The 20739-nt window shown below is 38.2% G+C and overlaps 1 protein-coding gene across 2 annotated transcripts in view; it reads right to left on the bottom strand.

Annotated features, from left to right (window-relative positions):
- The window catches only part of BCLAF3 (BCLAF1 and THRAP3 family member 3), a 32986-nt gene that overhangs the window by 9506 nt on the left and 2741 nt on the right, over window positions 1–20739 (bottom strand). Inside the window, exons 2-10 of one of the 2 annotated variants that reach the window (XM_069001441.1) lie at window positions 15666–15737; window positions 13112–13690; window positions 12103–12768; window positions 9610–9788; window positions 8830–8944; window positions 8581–8644; window positions 7620–7738; window positions 5693–5807; window positions 1781–1876 (exon numbers count right to left, since the gene is read on the bottom strand). In XM_069001441.1, coding sequence (XP_068857542.1) covers window positions 1781–1876; window positions 5693–5807; window positions 7620–7738; window positions 8581–8644; window positions 8830–8944; window positions 9610–9788; window positions 12103–12768; window positions 13112–13690; window positions 15666–15706 — 1974 coding nt within the window. In that variant the 5' untranslated portion in view covers window positions 15707–15737. The remainder of the gene's footprint in view (window positions 1–1780; window positions 1877–5692; window positions 5808–7619; window positions 7739–8580; window positions 8645–8829; window positions 8945–9609; window positions 9789–12102; window positions 12769–13111; window positions 13691–15665; window positions 15738–20739) is intronic. The other variant, XM_069001515.1, reaches the window with a different exon arrangement.

Here is a 20739-nt window from a genome sequence, read left to right as displayed (position 1 = left end):
AAATACTCTTAGTAGTCATCACTTTTTGCTGATTAAGTTTAAATGCCCCCATTTTATATATCAAGAAAAAGAAGTGTGGGGCTTGATTTTTCTGGGAGCGGGGAAAGGGGAAGGCAGAGAATGGAATTCTATTTTTTTTTTTTTTGGTGAGGTTTTAGTTTCTTTGTATGTCGCTGTTCTTTTAAATAATTAGTCAAGAGAGTCCTGAGTGTAGAAGACAGTCAAGTCACCTCCATTTCACCAACAGCACAGCAAGAAAAAACTCTGTTGTGCAAGAGGAATTTAAATGTAAAAAGTTGAGGAAATTAAGTCAAATCAACCCCACTGTTTCCATGGCAATGATAAAAGTGCTATACACATAAGCAAACTGCAATACAAGTGCATATGCCATTTTCCCTATAAATATTAGAGCATCATGGGACAGATCACTGGATACTGCAATATTCATATATAAGTGAGGTGATAACTTGAATAGACACTTCCATGCTTGTAGAACTGCAACACTTCTGCAGCAGAACTGCAGAATGATTTAAATGAAGGGAGCATCAACTACCAACACTGCCTCAGGGATCCAGGGATACACTGCAGCCAGTGCTAGATTCCTCCAGCACTTGGAAGCTGACAACACAGAGGGGATACAGAATAACAGGCTATGATGTCCTTATGTGTTGAAACAGTTGTATCAGGCTTTGAACAGTTTGAACTTTTTAACTTAGAAAAATACTTTCTCCAGCAGAACAAAGACAGTAGTTTTTGTTAGTGTTAGCATAGCTATCTGACTAAGATTTACTGTCAAACCACACCTAAATAGGAGAAAGTCTTTTTATCCAACAGTTCTTGTGTTTGGGGGGAAAAAGAAGAAGGAAAAAAACCCCACAACCCACACCAACACTTCCCTGCCTTCCAAAGTTACATCCTAAAATGACAGCTAATTAGCCATTAAAATTTTACTTCACTATCTACCAAACAGAAAAGGTGGCTATCTATTCTGTGTTTTACTCTTCAGAATGCAAGTTAAAAATGTAGGGGCAATTTCAAGGTAGAAAATTTGTATAAGTTGTTCTAGATTTGATTAATACTTTTCTCACACCAACAACTCTAAATGGACCCATGCATAACATGCCACTGTCAGAAAAAAATAAATTATTTGTTTCTCTGCTGAACCCAGGATACATTTTACAATTAAAATACATTAGGTGGTGGCATTAGGTGCTCTACCTGAGAAAGAAGCACAGTTGCCCATCCCTTTACCATCTTGGGGCCCCAAGAATAAAACCTCACTTATTTCAATTTTTTTTAATGCATAGCTAGCAGTATGCAGGGTATTCACAAGACATTAATTCCCCAGAAATCCCTATATGAAACAGTTAATAAAATAACAGTAATACAGCTTTGAAAGTAACACAACTCAAGTCTTCCAGTCTTTGGAAAAAGTTCAGGCTTCTGTCACATGAAGGAAAAAAGCTCAGCAGCTTGGGTTTTGGATAGATGAGTTTCCTAGTCATTGTGCAATTCCTGCAATTCTTATTCCTGATTCTGCAGTAACCTATTTATTTCAACTGCCTGGATACAACCCTGTTCAATCCTGATACAAACCCTGTTTTAGCCCTCTTACCTACTAAAAGCTAAGCCTCCCATTATTCCAACAGAAACAATTAGGCTTTGATGACACTATTTTTCATGGCACTTAATACCTTCAAAAGCGTGTCTCCTGTTACCAAACTCAGCAGGTTTGACCACCATTTTATGTAACAAACATCTGATAAAAGCTGATCTGTACCTTAAAGTGCCTTCTGATGGGTCCTGCATTTTCAAGGTGTCCTCTAATGCGTCTGTGGGGGTAAGTGTCACTTGGTTTCGAAGAATAGTAAGAATTCTAGTAGGAAAACAGTTATAGCTTCATGTTACTAAATTATTCAAGAAAAAAAATAAAAATTGTTCAGGTTATACTAACGAATATTGCAACACTTTCAGTCTTGTAGTGTTTGACACAATGACACTCTTTGAAGGAACAGGAATAACGGGAGCATCGGGCTTGCAGTCCAGGCTGGCTGAAGGGACTGCAGAGCCCACAGAAGCTAAAGATGATACAGACCATCCTCCTGGAATATCATCCTCTTGGAGAGATCTAAACAGCTAACAACGAAGTTAAGGTTCTCCATCCCTCCCTCCCAGAACAGATGCCTCAACTTGCATGTATCAAGTACTGCAGACAGGCTGCTACAGCAGTCATGGTTTGCATCAAGAAAGAACAAGGGCAACAAGATTGGTTCTCTGGACCTCTTGATTAGCATATGGCCATCATAGGTTAGTGTGTAGCAGAGACACACCTCCACAGCAAAACAACAGCATGTAGCACATTGAGGTCCTTAGAAAATGCCACTTTTAACTCTTTTTTCAAGAGCGCATTTGAGAATCGCCTGCCTGCCACAGAAGCACAATTTCAAAAGCAAGTCAGACAGACCACTAGTATTGAAGTTGTGGTGCCAACACTCTGAACAGCTGCAGTCAAACAGCCATGGTTGCCTAAAACAGAGCACTCCTCCAGCCACTGACCTACCTGCACGTTTTGGCTCTTTTCCAGCTTTCCCTATGACAGTTACTTCTAGAGGATGTGGTTCTCTTCCATCATTGCATATGATTGTCAATATTTACAGAAGCATTGGTATATACTTGCATATACTACATTGGAGTCATGCAGACAGAATGGATGTGCTAATGAACTCTTAGCAATCAAATAAATTTGTTTATGGTCCATTCTGGAATAATCACAGAAGCATCCCAGTGCTGTTGAACTCTGTTTCCTCAAATGAAATTTTATCAGCTTGAAATACATTTTTAAAAGAACCTAAGAAGAGAACTCTCCTGAAATATTTAATATATACTAGTATTTAATAATAAATGCAAATGCATGCTTTGCTGTTCCCAGAATTTCTGTCCTCTAACAAATTGCCAAACCTTTCTGGTAACACTTAATAATTGTGTGGGGAGAGAGAGAGGGCTATAAATATAATGGAATGGTGTTAGAATCCAAGATAACTTTTAACCAGGATTTAAGTTAGCTTTCCTTTTCTTTTTTTTAGACTATATTGTTGCCTACAAGCTAACTATTCAGTTTCTTACAATGCCTTGACAAGAAGAGATTCAGAGAACAAAAGGAGAGGAAGAAAGATTTTATGAAGTGAGATCAAAGTAATCAAAGTGGCTTTTCCAAGAAAAGGCTGAAACTTCCCAATTCCCTTCTTATTCTAAGAAAATGAAGACACTCTACAAAATCAAATTAACTTGCTACATATGACACAATTAAATCAGGAAGATCCCAGCTGAAGTACACTGAAGTACTGAATGAATAAATGAATCCAGTAAGATGAAAAAAAAAGTTTAAGAAAATTTCCCATTATAGTTAAAAATAAACCTCTAAGAATTAAAACAAAGCTTGCTTTAACTAACTCTGGATACAGCCCTCCCCATTGCCACTTTCCTTAAGACTAAAGTACTTCCACAGAAATATGAACATCAGAACTTACGCAAAGGTCCAGCAAACCACTTTTCAGGAACTTCCTAAACCAGAGACTTTAAAAAAAAAGAAATAGAAAAAAGGGAGGAGGAGGAATACAAATATATACTTGTTCTGATTTTCTACTTCATTCTTTAGCTAGCCTCCTTTTGTCAACAGGGTACAAAGCTAAGTGGGCAATTCTTACAATCAAGCTTAGATACACAATTGTACCTTCCAGGCCTAAGTTTTTTTCAAGTTCAAGCTCAAACCCCAATTACTGAATATTAACATCACAAATATTATATTTTGATTATATTTGAACTTCAACTACAGCTTTTGATTTTCTGCTTGTCTGCAAACCAGCTTCTGTAAGGCTGACCACAAAGAGTCATCCCTTTTTTAGGATGCCTGCATTTTTAATACCCATGCTTTCACAGCTACTGTTGTTCCAAAGGGATTACTCCTTTCTGCAGTGCAGGACTTCCTAAAAGTTGCATGTTTGCAGTTCACTATTAAATATGAAAATGCAGTCTTCCTGAATCTTCAGTACATTTAGCAATAATTCAGTGTCTATTTCAAACCAACCTCCTTTTTATGTGCAATTACAGTATTGCTGTGGTGGGTTGACCTTGGCTGGATATCACAGGGTACCACAGGTACCCACCAAGCAGCTCTCTTATTCCCCTCCTCAGCAGGGCTGGCAGGCAAAAACAAAATTTAGAAAACCTCATGGGTCAAGACAGAGGCAGTTTAATAAAGCAAAAGGAAAACTAAGATTTGTTCTCTTCTTCCCACCAGCAGGCAATGTCCAGCCACTTCCCAGGAAGCTGAGTTTCAGTACACTGACATTGCTTCAGAAGACAAATGCCACAATAACCGATTACCTCCCACATTATCCTCATTTTCTCTGAGCTATTATTGTTATTATTTCCTTTCTCTTAGCTGAGCAGATGATGTCATATGGTCAGTTTGGGTCAGCTGTCCTGGCTATGTCCCCTCCCAAGATCTTGCCTATCCCCAGCCTACTGGGTATGGGGGCAGGGGGAAGTGGGAGAGGCATCTCTGATGCCATGGAGCCCTGCCCACTGCAGGGCAAACACTGGTGTGCTACCAACCAACACACTGGTGTGTTACTTGTGTTTCTTTACACTGAAGGAGGCACTGTTGCATCTGCAAAGCAGCTACATTTTGGAATTGACTACATAAAAGCTACTTTTGATGGACCTCAGAAAAGTTTCATGGGCTTCTGGAACCATCTCCATAGGGTATTAGTTACAGTGTATAAAGAATGACAACTTATGTAAGTCGTATTTTGCAGCCATCAGAAAGACAAAAAAACCCGTAGTTTAGAATTATACTGCACACCTTAAAAAAGCTTTTCTGGTCTCACCAGCTCCCCAAGTTAAACAAGCACAAACACTTGAAATTGATTACAATTCTTCCACAAGAGACAAATTTATTTCCACTGGACCTAATACTACTGTCTTGCCCACTTCAGTATTGAAGCACACCACAGCAAGATAGCCTAAAGAATAATTGTCCAAAACTAGGTTTCATAAATGCATTATTCAAGAGATGTGATATTCCACTGTTTAACATTTCATCCTCAGCAACATTATTTCAGATGTTTCTCTTTATTTCTGAGATTTGCTCCTCATTTTTATTTAAAATAAGTGCTTTTCAGAACTTTTATCATGATGAAGAGAAAAGAAACACTGTTTCACCTACACAATATTCAGGCCTTCCCTTCCAACCACTGCCAACATAAATGCAGGAGAGTATTCTTTGTCTCAAACTATTTAACATTAGCTCAGATTATCTCAATTGACTCAGATTAGCTCAATAACAAGGCCTTCTATTTTATCATTTAGGTAATTACACCATTATGCGGAAAAAATGTGGCATTAGACACTAACTTCTTTTATGAAAAGAAAAAGAGTGGTATCAGAGTGGTTTTAGCACAGATGTACTAGTCTCTGCTTCAATAAATACCTGAGGAGACTCTTGCACAAGAACTGTGAAATTATGAGTAGTTTTATTGTTGAGCATAGACAGAAGATAAAAAAGCCTCACTCAAAATTTAAAAGGGCAAGACATCACAGATTGTTAAATTTACATCAGCATAGACAATGCAGCAAAATATTAGTTATACACCAACAGTGCAGGAGCTACTATGTCTACATTTAAGCTTACCAGATGAGGTCTCCCAATAAATTTCCTGAAAGGCGGCTTAATGAACCTCACAGGCTTTTGGAAGCCATCAACTTGAGATGTTTGTAACTTTGAAAGACTGCAGCTTTGCTGGTTCCTGATGTATGAGAGAGAGAGCGAGAACAATTAATATCTAAAGCCCTAGCATATCAACACCCTGTATTTTAAACTAGCTTATTCTAGCATCTGTACCACAAGTGACAGCTTTGAAGTAAATTTTCCTAGGACAATCAACAAATTCCTAGTCCAAGCTGAAATTGCAGAGAATTCCATAGCAATCTATATACTCTCTTATGCAACGACAAATGAGCAGAGATGCTCTACTTCCCGAAATCCCGGGTATAGAGCCAGGCTTCCCTGGCTCAGCCGTGCCGCCGGTCACTGCTGCCCTCCGCTGGTGGAAACGCTTTCCGCACTCGAGCCCCTCAACACCAAGCCATCGCTGTGAGTTGTGCAAAACTTGCCCTTTGACGACATTCCCAAACTCACAGAAGCTCAGATGAACAGCTACATCCTCCGGTTCCATCCCCAGCAAGCAACCGATTCTGGCTTTGGGTTTTTGCTTGTTTGTTTTTATGATTTTGGTCATTTTGATGTTTTTTTTGTTGGTTTATTTTTTTTACCAAGCATATTGCTAATACAGATGCATCCGTAAACTTCTAAATAAAACAGTTACCATGAAAAGTAACCACCAGAAGTCAGAATTTGTATTTTATGAAACACAAAACAACAGTTTTCAGAGCTGCAAAATAAATTAAGGAAGAAAATAGCAGCACACTTAATAAGCTCAGAGGCATTGCCAGTCTCTGATGTGACCTATTAAAACCTCTCAACCTCAGGAAAATTCTACATATCCTTCATGCCATTACTGCCCTCAGCCCACATTACCCTGACAGTGGAACCCTTCTGACAACAAACTCCAGGATAGCCATACTTACTAGGGAAATTTACACTTCCCATAAAAGTAGGGAAGTACACTTCCCATAAGCAGGACAGTAACTGGGGAAGTGTGTTGGGGGAAATGAAGGAAGTCCAGGGATTTTTTCCCTCCACTTGTTAACCTTTTTTGTTTCAAGAATCTCAAATACAAGAAATTTCTTCTACAGCTTCACAAGTCTGTTTTTCCAAATGTGTGTATTGCCATTAGTTGCCATTACAGACTGCATTTAAAATGAACAAAGAGCAGCATACTAAGAACAATCTACAAATCATGACTACAGTGTGAGTACACTTTATTACACACTGAAAATTCATTAATCAACATTTCTACTAACAGTCTCTCTCTCTAATCAACTGACATCACAACAACAAAAGTGAAACAGGATGATTGAAGTTAGAAAACACCTTTGGGGCAAAAACCTTTAACAAACCTGCTGAAGAAATCCATAGGAGTAAAATGCTATTCCAAAAATCTAAGTTTTCAAATTCTCCAAGAATCTGTGTTAACACAGATTAAAATTAGATAACATTTCTATGTTAACATAGAAAAATACCATTTCCTGATATTTCACATTTTATTATCAAACCAGTAGGGCAACAAAACAAATGTATTCATCCTAAAATGCTTTTACATAACTGCAAAATACCAGGAGAATGTTGTTATGTGGCCCATTGAAGAGTTTAAAAATACTTAAACTTTTTCAAACTAATTTTGTCCCCTCTTCTCATTCAGTGCTATAGTTGGTGCTTGCTTTTCATTTTTACCCATTGCAGTTTAACCTCTTTCAAGGTAACACCTCATTACAGAGTAGTTTGCAATGTATGTCATTTGAATTTCAGTCCCAGTCAAACTTTTAAGGCCTAACTGTGGAAAAGAATCACAACAAATGTGAATGTAGCTGTGGAAGGGCCCAAAAAGAACACACAAGGGAACTATAGGCTTGGGCCAACAAGATTATTTGCTCATTACCTTGGAGTTACACCATCTACATGAAACACTCTCTCATCTTCATTCTTCAATCTCTCTTTTCTTCTCCTTTCTATATCATACCGTAGATCATTTGGGTCTTCTAACACTCTTACAATGTTCTAGTTAAAAGGGAGGATTGAAGCCAAGTTAGCTGGTAAGAACTGAACACCAACCTGATTCTGTCCTTCGGGGCAGCACCCTGTACACTGTTAACATAGTTCAGCTGTCTGCACATAGGACAGGTTCACATCAACCCAAGGATCCAAAGTCTAAAGCAATAACAAGTGCTCCTAAGCAATTATCCTTTCTTGCACCATCTGCCTTTTTACAAGTTTCCAAACAACAGCGAACAGACCACTGGAATTCTGCATGGAGTTGTCAAAGCATAAATATTCGTGTAAGTTTCAGTAAATCTTAAGGAGTTCTACTATCCTTAATCAAGCAGAATCTCCACATACCTGTACTAGAGAAAAGGAATGGTAACTAAATCATAGCAAGCAGAGCTTGAAAAGGGAAGACAGAAAATCTTCTGACCCCAGATGAAAGCATGGGATAAAATAGCATTCTGAGAAACTATATGGATTTTGAGTCATTGTAACATTAGGGTAGAAGAAACATTAAGACTTTTTGTAATCTCAGAGGAAAAGCAAGAACCACATATCAGTCACCGACTCAGTATTTACATTATTTAAAAACAGATAGGGGTTCAAGGAGCAGGAATAACCACACTTCAGCTACCCTGGAGAACACATCTGCATTTTACTCCTCAGTGAACACAGTACTCTTACATCACTTTGGTATCTGTAAAGATGCTCAGGTGTGCTTTTTTTTCCAAATACTCAGAATTACTGGTGGTCTTCACAGCACATAAAAATTATGTGCCAATAGCAATGGGAAAACATTCCTTACATCTATAATATTTAAACTTACTGCTTGCCAAAAAGTTAAGCAATCAAGATACCTGGGGAGATTCAGATGGCACAGTCCGTTTGTTCTGAAGTTCTGCTAGAGACATGTCAATCCTCCTGGAACACAAAAATACTGCATAAAAACAAATGCCATCATTATAAAAGCAAAAGCATTCTTGACCAGGCTATAGAATGTTTTAAAGATACAGGCAGGTAAAAATAATAAATAAAAACTTCACACTGTGTACTGAAGATTAATGACCTTATTGCAAATAACTTAAGACAAAAATTTCAATAATTACCTGTGAATTTCTGGATCCAAATGTATTTTAACTTCATTTGTATTTGCACTTGATTTATCCTGAATTTTTGAGAACCGTTCATGTAGAGTTATGTCAGAAGATGCAAAATAATTTGCTGTGAAGAGATATTAAGTACAAGAATGTCATTTGTAGTATTTGAAATGCACAGAGGGAAAATCTATCTTTTAAAAGATTAACTCTTAAGGATACCATGGCAACTTTACTGAAATGAAATTTCAAACTGTTTCCACTTGTAGTTTAATATGCACAAACGAAAGATTAGGCTGGCCCAACCTAGACAACTTTATTTGGTAAGATTAAACTCAATTGTCAGGTCTACCATGGTAGGACTTGAATTACTAGAATCTATATATAAAGTCCAACACTGAACATGATGCACCTGGCTAAACAATAACCTGAAAATTTAAAGGAACTATATATAACTAGAGAGCTGTGATTACAGCAAAGCTCTTTTCTTCCTGTCATGTTTCCTAAACAAGCAGGTTACTCTCACATACTAGCATAAAATCATTTTAATTTTTAATCTTCACAATAATCCCTCAGTTATGGCCTAAGATCTCCTTGCAGTCCTCCTCAACCCAACTACTTTAAATCCTCAACCTACATTTTCCTTAAACAATACAAAAGGAAGCCAAGATAGAAATGAAGCCAATGGCAAACACCTGAGAGTTACAGGGACATCATATCTAAATCATTAACTTTGAGTTTAATAATCATATATACACAAACACATACATATTACACAAATATTACAGCCACCTTTAACTTGATGAATAATTGTGATTATTTCCTGAGTAAATTCTCTTGATGGGTCGTTTTCAATGTTTTGTGTTACAGATTCCATGTGCTCAAACACCGGATGAAAATTTTCATTTTTTCTGCCAACCGCAACCAGATCATGGGACATCTGTCTCTCTGTAGTGTGACTAGAAGCAGTCCTAGAATAAAAAAATTTTAGTTTATTTTAAAGGAAATATCTAAATCTGAAAACTTGAAATAGACAAGTAGAACAAAACAATAAATTAAGAAGTTGATTTTAGGAATAAATGGGATTAAAAGCCAAAATCTCATTTTGTTCCTTTTTTAAATTAAAAAACTAGTAAGGAAAACTAGGAAGAAAATCTATAATAAAATATGACAAGATGATTTCACTCTCAGGAATACAAAATTTCTGGATTTTAAACTTAATTCAACTAGATTATCAAATCTAGATAAAATTAAGATCCTGATAGACATCTTTAGAATAATTCTGAAAGGCAACTATGCCTGTGTCTTGTTTAGAAGGAGCTACCAGGCAATTTTCAAGAACAGTTCAGAGATTAAAAAAAAAGTCTCTCATCTTTAGGAACTGAATCATCACTTGAGCCTAGTGAAACAGCAGTGAAACTGCTTCAGTAGCAGCGTGTGAATTTAACAGCGTGCTTACCATCTTTTTGTAAATTTTTACTCATTCTAAGTAAGTTTACACCCCAAATGGTTGCGCTGCTGCTCAAAAATTATTTTGACAAGAAAGTCAACACTTCACCAACCCTACAGTTCTTGTTGCAAGAAAAATGCTTGTCATTCTAAAAGATAAATTAAGGACTCTCAAGAGCTCATGTAAAAGCTTTTAGGATAAAGACTTTTAATTGGTCATTCTGCAAAGTGATTATGTGCCTGGCCATCCTGTATTAGAAGCATTAAAGACTAGAATTCCATATAAAAATTGTATAAGAAATAGCCTCTAGCAGATGCCACAAATCATCTATTTTCCCCTAGCAAACTGGAAATAAATGCATACAATAAGGAATTCAAGCAACCTCAGGTTTAGATATTTGAATTCTCTACCTGCTCCCCAGGTTTATAAAGAAACTATTCTTCTTAGCTGAGTCATTTCAAGTCGAGTGTTTCTTAAATGCCTAAAGTAGGCAGCATGAATATTCCGAGTCATCAGCTTCTGTAAAATTACTCTTCTTATCTTTGAACAAATAAAATATTTAGCACTTTAGGCTGCAGGAGCAAACTGTCCACACATTAAATTAGCTTTAATCAACATAGCAGTTTCTTTGGTCTGCAAACAATTATCACGTCCATTGTGCATGACCTTCAAACACAGCAGTGAGAAGCTACTAGATAGAAGAATCATCCTGTGGGTTTGCAACAAAACCCAACAATTTTCCTAACATTATCACTCAGGAAGTCAAATCCTTGTCCTAGCCCAATGGTGGGAGCAGGCACTACTCCGTCTCCCTTTCCTCAGTCTTGAATATTAGCCCTTTACATTGCAGTAACTTGTCTTTGTAACTCTCCCTTGTATTACATATTCTTGTAATAGTGCAAAGAGAAAAAAATTCTTATAGATGTTTTATTTGGGACAAGAGGCAAAATACCTTTAAAATTAAGGCTGATCATTTTGGAAAGGAAGGTAATCTCTTCCAAAAGCAATTACTACCAACATAAGATATCCTGCCCTGCAATAGCAAGGCAACAAACCAGAAAACCCTGCAAGAATCTAGCAAAAGCAAGCTGCATACTCTCTACCATGTGTTTATCATCTGAAGTTTCATAGTACTGCCACCTTTTCTTCCATTGCAGCCAGCACTGGGAATGCTAAATGCAAACACAAGTATGACACAGAAGATAAATGTAAGCAGACTCTACTGCTTTTCAGTTCTGATGCCTCAACAGGTTGCCACTTTGTTACAATAAATGACAACTCTGAGATCTCTCACTTTTGGCAGTTTTACTGAACTTGAGATCTTGAACATCTGAATATGTGTTTGAGATTTATGCATTTAAAGGTTAGAAAAAAGAAGGGAAGACAGTTAAAAACTGCCATTGTATTTCAGATGAAAGCACAGGACTAGGCTTTTCTGCATTTGGGCTTTGCTTTTGGGGGGGGGGGGGTGTTTTTAACTAAAAAAACCCCACACATTTACTTATCTTAACCAACTCTTAACTACAGGTTTGTATCAGGCATATCTGCTCTTTTCACTTCATAAATCTCTATAAAATGTTTTGGGGTTTTTGTTGTTTTTTTTTTTTTTTGTTGGTTGGTTCTATTTGTTGGTCAGTTGGTTTTATTTGTTTGTTTTAATAGAGGTTTAATAGTTAACTTGCCCAGACAGGAAAGTTACCATTTTAAAAGAAATGAAACTGAAAAGGTATAATCACAGTTTGTCCTGGTTACCTCCTAAAGAAACCGTGCTTTCCTCCAATATTCATAAACTGTAAAGAGACACAAAGAAAGCAAAGGTGAAGGAAAACCAATACCTGTACTTGGTCACCATTTTCTTCATATCCACTTTGACTGTGAGATGTTCTCTCATACAGTTGGCTTCTGACATTTTCACATCTGAAACAGCATGACTTGAGTCACGCTGGCTATTGGAGGAATCTACGTTTTTCCTCAATTCGCCATCTTTCCTTACTCTTTCATTCAGTTTGTTTTTAAAAGATCTCAGCTCAACATCCGTTTTGGAAGAGTTAACACAAGCATTGCAGCCCTTCTTTGAACTGTATTTAACAGGATCCTCCACGTGCCGTTCTTCAGTCCGTCTCGCTCTTCCACCACTAAAGTAATCTAACTCTTTGCTGTTCCGGGCACCCTTAGAAGAGCCGTACTTCTGCTCTTCCTGCTTCATGTACTTCTGACCTCTGTCGTCTGGAAAAGGCTTTTCCCCATCCGGATGCCTGCGCCGTTTGTGACTGTATTCATAGGCTATCTTTGTCACAGACCCCCCCAAGTACTCCCTCTCAGCCGACCGGTGGGACTGGGCACCTGGATATCTTTGCTCCTCCTTTTCTTGGCAGGGTGGAAAAGAACGTTCTTGCTTCCACTTGGAATTTCGTGCTACTTCTCCACCGTCATACCTCTCCATTTCCTTAGCCCTTTTAGACGTGTGCCCATATTCTCTGTAATCGTGATCTTCAGGATACCTGTGTTGACATAAAGCAATTTACACTTGCACTAGAGAAGAAAGCGAGAACTTATATGTGCAGAATGTTGGACAGCAGAATGCGTGGCAACTTAACCCATAATCCCTCGCGCCAAGGTACAGATGTGCAGGGGCTCTTAAGAGGGAAATATTATCCTTTCATACTCTAGCCAGCAATACGATTTACTTAAAAGACAAATACTTCACTACTACCAGTCGCCCATAATTAAACTACAAAGTGGCCAACGTGTTTCAAGGTGGATATCTTCAACTATAATGAAAACAGACCTTCACTTGAGGCTTTACACCACAATACCCAGGGTTTAATTATTTTATTCCTATACCTCTTCTGTAAAGAGCTCCTTGCCGTAAATTCATCAGAAACTCTTCTTGGAGACTGACCATACTTCTCTTCATGTAACCTCTGGTGCCTCAAATCATCTTCATGCCATTTTCTTTCAAGTTTGCATGAAGCCCCTAACGGTCTATGGAAAGGTTTCATTCCTTTTTCATTTCCAGTGACTTTGTAGTGATCAAACATGTATCTGTCCTCCACTTTGTGCTGGTAAAACGGACGATCATGCTCTTTATAAGGTATTTCCGAGTATTTTGGTGGTAATTGGCATCTTCTATTGCTTTCAGTCCTTTCAGATGAATGTGTTCTGTAGGGCTTATGACTATAAGCATCTTCCATGGGAATTCTTTTCAGGTTTGGTGAAGGTGACCTACGTTCATATATTCTCTGGTGGTTATTTCCATGAGGTGCAAACCTGGAATTGCTTTGTCCATATTTCTCATCTTCTGTTCTCCAAGGCATAGACTTTTTTGGGTCCTTACGAAAGCTTTTATATTCACAGTCATAATTAATATGAGCATGCCTTTGCCTATGGTGCTCTGGGCTCCTAAACGCTGGAGATAAGGACCTAAAGCAAAAATAAAATCCACTTTGAGTAGTTCCATGAAATTGAATCAATTTCTTAATGAAAACATCTATTTCCTAAGGAAGTAGAGTTTAGTACATAATTTTAATCAGCTTGTAAAAAAATTAACACGAGATATCAAAGTGGCATTTTCCTGGCTACTGTACCAGGCTTACTTTTACTATGTTGAAAGTTTTCATAGCAAAAATACCCACTTGAAATTGTAGTAAGTCAATCATTTTTGTCTCTTTGAAGTTTTCATTTAAAACTAAAAATAATTTAATATACATGAAGTTTCCACTATGTCAAAAACAACTGTTACACATATTTTCACACTTCTCAAGCATTCCCTATCTATTTCAGTGCCAAGGAAAAAAGGGAAGGAAAAACTGTGTATAAAGAAATTCAAAAAGGGAGGAAAAATGCCTCTTCAGGTTTTCTTTGCACGCCAAAACAACCTTCGAAACTGAAAGACTGAAAGCATTACAAAATATATTTAAACTGTCATACAGGTAGGCTTTTTCCTGCAGAAAAAACCAAGTTTGAGAAAGATGCTTTGGCCTTTTGGATAATTGTATGCATGTTCACACATGTACACACGTGCACTTCCGCACTTACTGCAGCTTTTGCAATTAAAGATCCAATTGCATCACTTAGCTTTGCATTTTCACCTACAGTTACAAAAAACAAGGGCAACCTGTTATGAGTTTTTAGCCAATATCTCCTTAAAATAAAGAAAAAATAGCTTAGGCCACTAACAAGAACCAGAAAGTAATCGCAGACGTAACAATTCTGCTTGTATTCAAGTATTCACTGCACACTCTTGACATGCTCTTTAATAAAAAACAAACAAAAACTTAAGTTGAAAGAAGTCAAGCCACTTCCTTTGTGCATGTATTGCAAATAAACAGTTTGGCACAACTATTTACTCAATTTTTGCAAATGAGTTCAAACTCAAAACCATAGATGTCCCTAAAACCATAATGGCTCACATCCAACAGCACCCACACCGCAGCTGCCCTCCCACATTGGTCTGGTTAGGGCTTGCATTTTAATGAGAGCTGGGGCTGCCCTTACTCAAATGACATCCACAGCTATCAATCTAGAACAGACATGGATAAGATCTCTCTTTTTAAAAACAAAAGAAACAAATAAAAAATCCCACACATTTTTCTGAGTTATCCAAACTCCCTTGGTCTTGGTCATCACAACTCAGCCTGTTTCAAAAAGATACCCAAAACCAGCAGAAAAGTAATTTCACATTCTCAAAAGCTTGAAATTGTATTCCACCCTCCTGGTTTTAGCACCTCAAATTTGCACTGCGAGTCTTAAAAATGAGGCAGGTAACTCACAGCATGAAGTAAGCTGGATGTTATTCTGGTGACAAACGTCAAAGACACGTGCTACTAGGCTAATGTCCAAGGAGAAGGGCAACAACTCCCACTTTCCACAAGTTTTCAGTCCATGTTATGCTGCAAGGCATATCTAACTGTGCTAAAGATCAGTTTACAAACCAGCCCCAAACCTCAGAAAGTCCAAGGTGTTTGAACTAGGAAGTTTTTTTAAAAAAACACAAAACTAGGGGTTTTTTAACAGTTCCTCCCTGTAGGCCAAGAAGCAAAATAGAAGCGAGTTACAGACATTAAACGCACAGGGCGGTGCTTGAGTAAAAATAACCTTAACTAGTTTGGAGCTTGGATTTTGTGCTTAAGGTACTTGTAAACCCCAGAACACGAAAGGTGAACAATGTTCTTGGCAGACTGCAAAAACTGAACACTTCTAGTTTAAGAGAAATTGTAATAAAATCATGAGCTGGAAAAAAATTACAGGTGTTCAGCTTGTACAATAAACTATAGATTACAAAACACATTTTACAAATTGCAATTCTGCATGCAATTTTCTTTCTCTAATGCAAGTTTTAGGTCCAACAAATTCTTACATAGAGCTACATTTCAGAACACAAGCTGTAGATATTTACCTTGGTTTCCATCGTGGTGATCTTGATCTAGATCTTGTCATCTTCTCTCACGTGTTTACGAGTTTCTTGAAGCTGTAAAAATTATATAATTTACTAGTCTGATTACAAATTGCAACAGGAAGTTTTTTTTAACAAGTGTAGTACTAGAAGCTTCAAAGTTGGGGTGAGGTGTATTTTTAGGATGTTTTACTTAAAAGGTAAACCTCTAATACCAATTTTAAGGCAAGCAACCTTTTTTTCTCTAGTTGCTGATCTTAAAATGCAGCATATTTTCTTTATAGATCTAAATATTTTATCATTGCTCCATTTTATAATGTCTATTCAACCTGCTGTTAAATGCTAATAAACTCACAAGCAAGCTGCAGCAATGAAAAAAAAAATGGTGCAATTGTTATTATGTGCTGAATGCTGTAGATGATAGAGAGGAGAGAAACAGACAGCTTTAAAAATAAAGTTTATAAAGGAAAATGCTTTTGCATTGAGTTATATCCTGAGCTTCATTTTTATGAACTTCAAATTTGTAACATACACCAAAATTTTTACATGGTTGCAGACTTCTTGTAAGCTTTAACTACTCCATCAAATCTTAACTGCTAGGTTATCACACACTCCATCCAAATCAAACTAGGTACAAAAGATTACTTTCCATCCTCTACTTCACCTGCTAATAACCTACTAACTAGACACACACTAAATATACAATGACAAAGTGCTCCTCCTGACTCCTGAAGGTAACTCTGGGAATGCAAAAAAACTCTAGGAACTTGGGAAAAAAGTGATGAAAGTATATACAAACTCACAAGTAATGTGATTGGTGAATAAGAACAAAATGATTATTCATTATTTACCAAACACAAAGGATTAAAGCAGAATGAAATTATCGGGTAACTGGTTAAAAACTGAAGTTTGGACCACATACCCATGCCTTCAGCTTTTAATTACCACAAAATGCTTTAAAGTCCAGAAATATAGCTGCAAAACCAGATCTAGCAACAGCTCCAAAGTTAATAAACAACCAACCACTTGAAACTGAAAGAATATGCCCAGGTCAATGGCACTCTATATATGCTAGGGTATTTTCTGTAACTATTTGCTCAGACATTCCGAGAGACAGAAAACTAGTCTGAGCTAGCAAAGTATGGCCTTTTTGACACTCCCTGTGCTCAAATAATTTCTTTAACTAAATCTTTTATCTGATGAACTGAAATTGAAAAGGGAGAAAAACGCACAAGCTTTAAGGGACTACCTGAAGTTGTGGGCACCTTCATGCCTGACCCAGCACCTCACACCCCCCAGTCACACTGGTTGCTCAAAGTATCACTCCTTGCTATACTTGACTTTTTGGTGTGATTACCTCATGGCTGAAACAGTAGTATCTTAAGAGAAGAACGTACAGCATACTTCTGCTGCCTACCCCACAGACAGAGATCAGACAAGCCACCTCCTATACTAGAAACTGCTCATTAAGTTGCACTGTAAGCTAACCAAACATTTATTTGCAAGATGCAGCAATACCTTAGCTCTGAAGAAAAACCTCCAAAGTTTTTTTTTTTTTTTTTTTTTTGCTCCACAATCAATCTTTTCATGTAACAAAACACACTGTTGTTATTGTTGCAAGGGACAGTGAAGCAAAAAAAAAATCCAACCCCAAAGTACCCCAAGGACAAGATAAAGTATTTGTTCTCTGAACTCTCAAATATGAAGTTATCACTACCTCTTATATCCTAAAGGCATATATCTGAGGACTGCATAGCATGAATTAACTTCAGGCCCTCTGCTTACTTGAAGGTCATACTAGCCAAAGTTAGATACGATGCTCCAATGCCAGCATTCATTATTTTTCAAAGAAAAGTAATATTGTGATCAAAATAGTTTCCTATTTTTCACCCATAAAAACACCTTACAAAACAGTATGTCAGAAACAAACAAAAAAACCCACACTCCCTGGGTAGCACATTTCAAAATGTGGTGCATGTCCCACAGGCTTCAAAGATTCACTACTACAATCTCTTCTGATAAACTTTTAGAAGTGACAGTATTTTATGTGCTGATCAAATTCTTTCTTCCTACCTTCCCTTCAGTTCTGAACTTTATTCCTAATTTTCATACAAGTATGTAAACACCAAAAAGACAAAAGTACCATCAAACCCCACCCAACCATCTGTACAGAACTTGATCTGCCAGACTGATAAAGCTAGAAACTGAGCATACCTAATGACCAATTCCTTATTCTTTCCAAGACTGGCTAAACAATTATACCTAAAAGCGTGAGAAAGACTGTGACAGCACGTCCTAGATCTTGCCCTGGGATAAGGAGGACTGCTGTAATTTCCAGTGATGACATTCCTTTTGTTTAGTGGAAAGAAGTGTTCATTTGTTTCAACGCACCTCCTAAAAAATGAGCCACGCAACACGATTTCCTCAAAGAGAAACACACCATACGAAGGCAGCAGACACTGCCCCCCCACCAAGGCTCCCAGTATAACACCAGAACTGCAAATTAATCTATACAGAATTTGTAAACATTGCTAAATCCATGTTTAAGTCACCTCACCTAACCAGCAATATGGTTCCATACCAAATGCAAGCTTTCTGTACGATGGTATCAGGTAGCAAGCCTGTCTGTAGCAGAATTACTGGAATCAAGTGAAGGCCCTACAGTTTGCAAGTCAGCCATCCAGGTGCTTCTGAAAAGCCAGGTCATGACGGAGCAGAGGTGCCAAGACCTGACTGCTCTGGGCCCTGAATTTCTCCAAGACCTTCTACTGTACTTTGTCAGATGCTGTCACTATAAAAACATGAAGAACTACTTTTTTAACTAAGCAGCATTATTAGGTTCAGAGTGCTGCTTGTGTTTGTTATGTTACAATAAGTGACTCATTAGAAAAGTTATCAGTAACTGTGCTTAGATAAGTTTGTAAATATTAATGGCAATCCCACCCTTTCATTTCTTTCCCTTGACTTCCAGAACTGGAATCGGACAACTTCCCTCTTGGGAAAAATGACCTCAAGCCTGCTACCAGCTATCCTTTGATTCCACCCTTGGGATATCAGTGTTTTGACAAGTACAAAATTCTTTTATAATCCTGAAAGGAGTATCTTGAGACAAGTAGCTCAAAAATGACCAGAAATTGTATGGGATGTGCCAACTTGAACACATGTTCTTTCAGAAAGGCTATGAATTTTTAACAACTTGCTCTCCTCAACAGAACAATCTTCTATCTGTTTGACTTTCTCCAGTATGAAACAAGAAATCACAAATGACGACTGCAATCATCTAGCTGCACAGAAGGGAACCGGAGCTCTTTCTAATACAAAGAGCCCAAAATCAGCAAGCCCCAAATAGCTAAAATCCTGCAGGTAACAGCACAGACTGAGTAGAAGTTGTTAACTCTCCTGGAACAGACTATAAATGTAGGGACTGCTATATATGCCTTTTTGGTGCCTTCCATCATCTCCAACAGATCATGGAAAAAACCCTATTCAGGACTCACAAAGGGTAAATCAATACTAATACTGCTCATCACCGGGGAGCTGCTCTTCAGTGCCTTTCACCTACAGTGAAGGGAGATGTCATTCCCCATCCCTTTTGGAGGGATTGCCTGACCACCATTGCAAACCTTTCGGAGCAGACAGGGATAAGCAGGTCTCTAAGGCTGGGTCCCACAGCTGGCTGACACTGACACTCTTGCTGTAAAAACTACCCACATCACTATTCTCTCTTTCACTTTGCCCGAAAAAGATAAGGAGCAGCTCCAAGCTTTTCACTGACTGCTTTCTAGGCGGGGATCAATTGGAAGCTGCAAGAGACACACCAAAGACGGTATTGCTGCAGTGTCTGTCAAGAAAGAAAAACCAGGAATTGAGACTCTCAATACCAGGACAACCAAGTACTTGACAGAAATACACTCAAATTAAAAGCTCAGCTGCAATCCAGACTTCAAGTTCTTTTCTTTTTTTTTTTTTTTGTTAAGTCTGCAATACAGAAAGTCATTTACACCATCATTAAATGAAAAGCATAGAATTGACAACTTCTCCACTGCGTAGGTTACAAGAGCTGATTCAAAGGCTGTCCTGTGCAATGCCCACTCCAGCCACCGTCCAAGCAGAACACAAGCCTGGCATGTTCTTGCCCATTCATCTTCAAGGCAAATCTTATCACCTCCAATACCAAGTGCTCAGGAAAAAGTATAAAAGCAGAGAACCATCTCCCAGCAAACTAGTCTCCATTTTTCTGAACCTGCAACAGGATTCCTGTAGTCAATGCTTCCTGGACAGGCTTCAGTACAATCTCCACTGTTAACTGAGCTCTGCCAGCACATGGAGGTGACTCCCAACTCAAGGCTCACCACTTCAGGGAAGGACACATGTGACAGCTTTGAAAACTATGAGCTAGAACAGCTGTATAAGTCAAGGACACACACCAGCTGAGACAAATGAAACTTGGCTGAGGGATTTCTAAACCATCCCCTCTTTTGGACAACACAGCAGGTAACAGATCAATGCAAATGACTGAGCGCCAAATTTCCATCCTCAATTCTCTCACAGCTCTCTGATATTCAACAATAGCTCTTTATGACTACAGATCCCCTCTCCTGGGCTTTTATTACTCTTGGAGTGCCTTCCACATCTCCAAGGATATGTTTCGAATCTCCACAGTATTTTGTGGCAGGTCTGAGGCCACTGCGGTCTCACAGCATAAATTCTCACCACCAACATCATCAGGGAGATAATTCTTTTTCTTCCCCCCTCCATTTTTCATGCAATGCTATATTTAAGAAATTTCCAGATCTGGTCCACAGCACCTCCCCAGGCAGCTGTGGTAGAGCAGCTGGGAAGGGAGGGCAACAATGGCAGGAGGCAGCACCACACTCCTGAACGTGTCACCCCTCAAGGAGAGCAGCGTCAATGCTTCAGTTTATCCGGTGAGAGACTGGGCCTCCCCATCACCAGAAGCACCCCTCCAACCCACCAAAATTGCATCCATCGTGGCTTTAGAAGTTGTCCTTCTACTCAGCTTTATCCTTTTTCTTTGGCACAAGCAGGGGAAGGCAGGCTTTACACAGGCTATATC

Source organism: Aphelocoma coerulescens, chromosome 1 (genome assembly GCF_041296385.1).
Source record: "Aphelocoma coerulescens isolate FSJ_1873_10779 chromosome 1, UR_Acoe_1.0, whole genome shotgun sequence".
NCBI lineage: Eukaryota > Metazoa > Chordata > Aves > Passeriformes > Corvidae > Aphelocoma > Aphelocoma coerulescens.
Note: the sequence above shows the minus strand (reverse complement) of the source record. Positions and strands in the feature narration are given on the sequence as shown.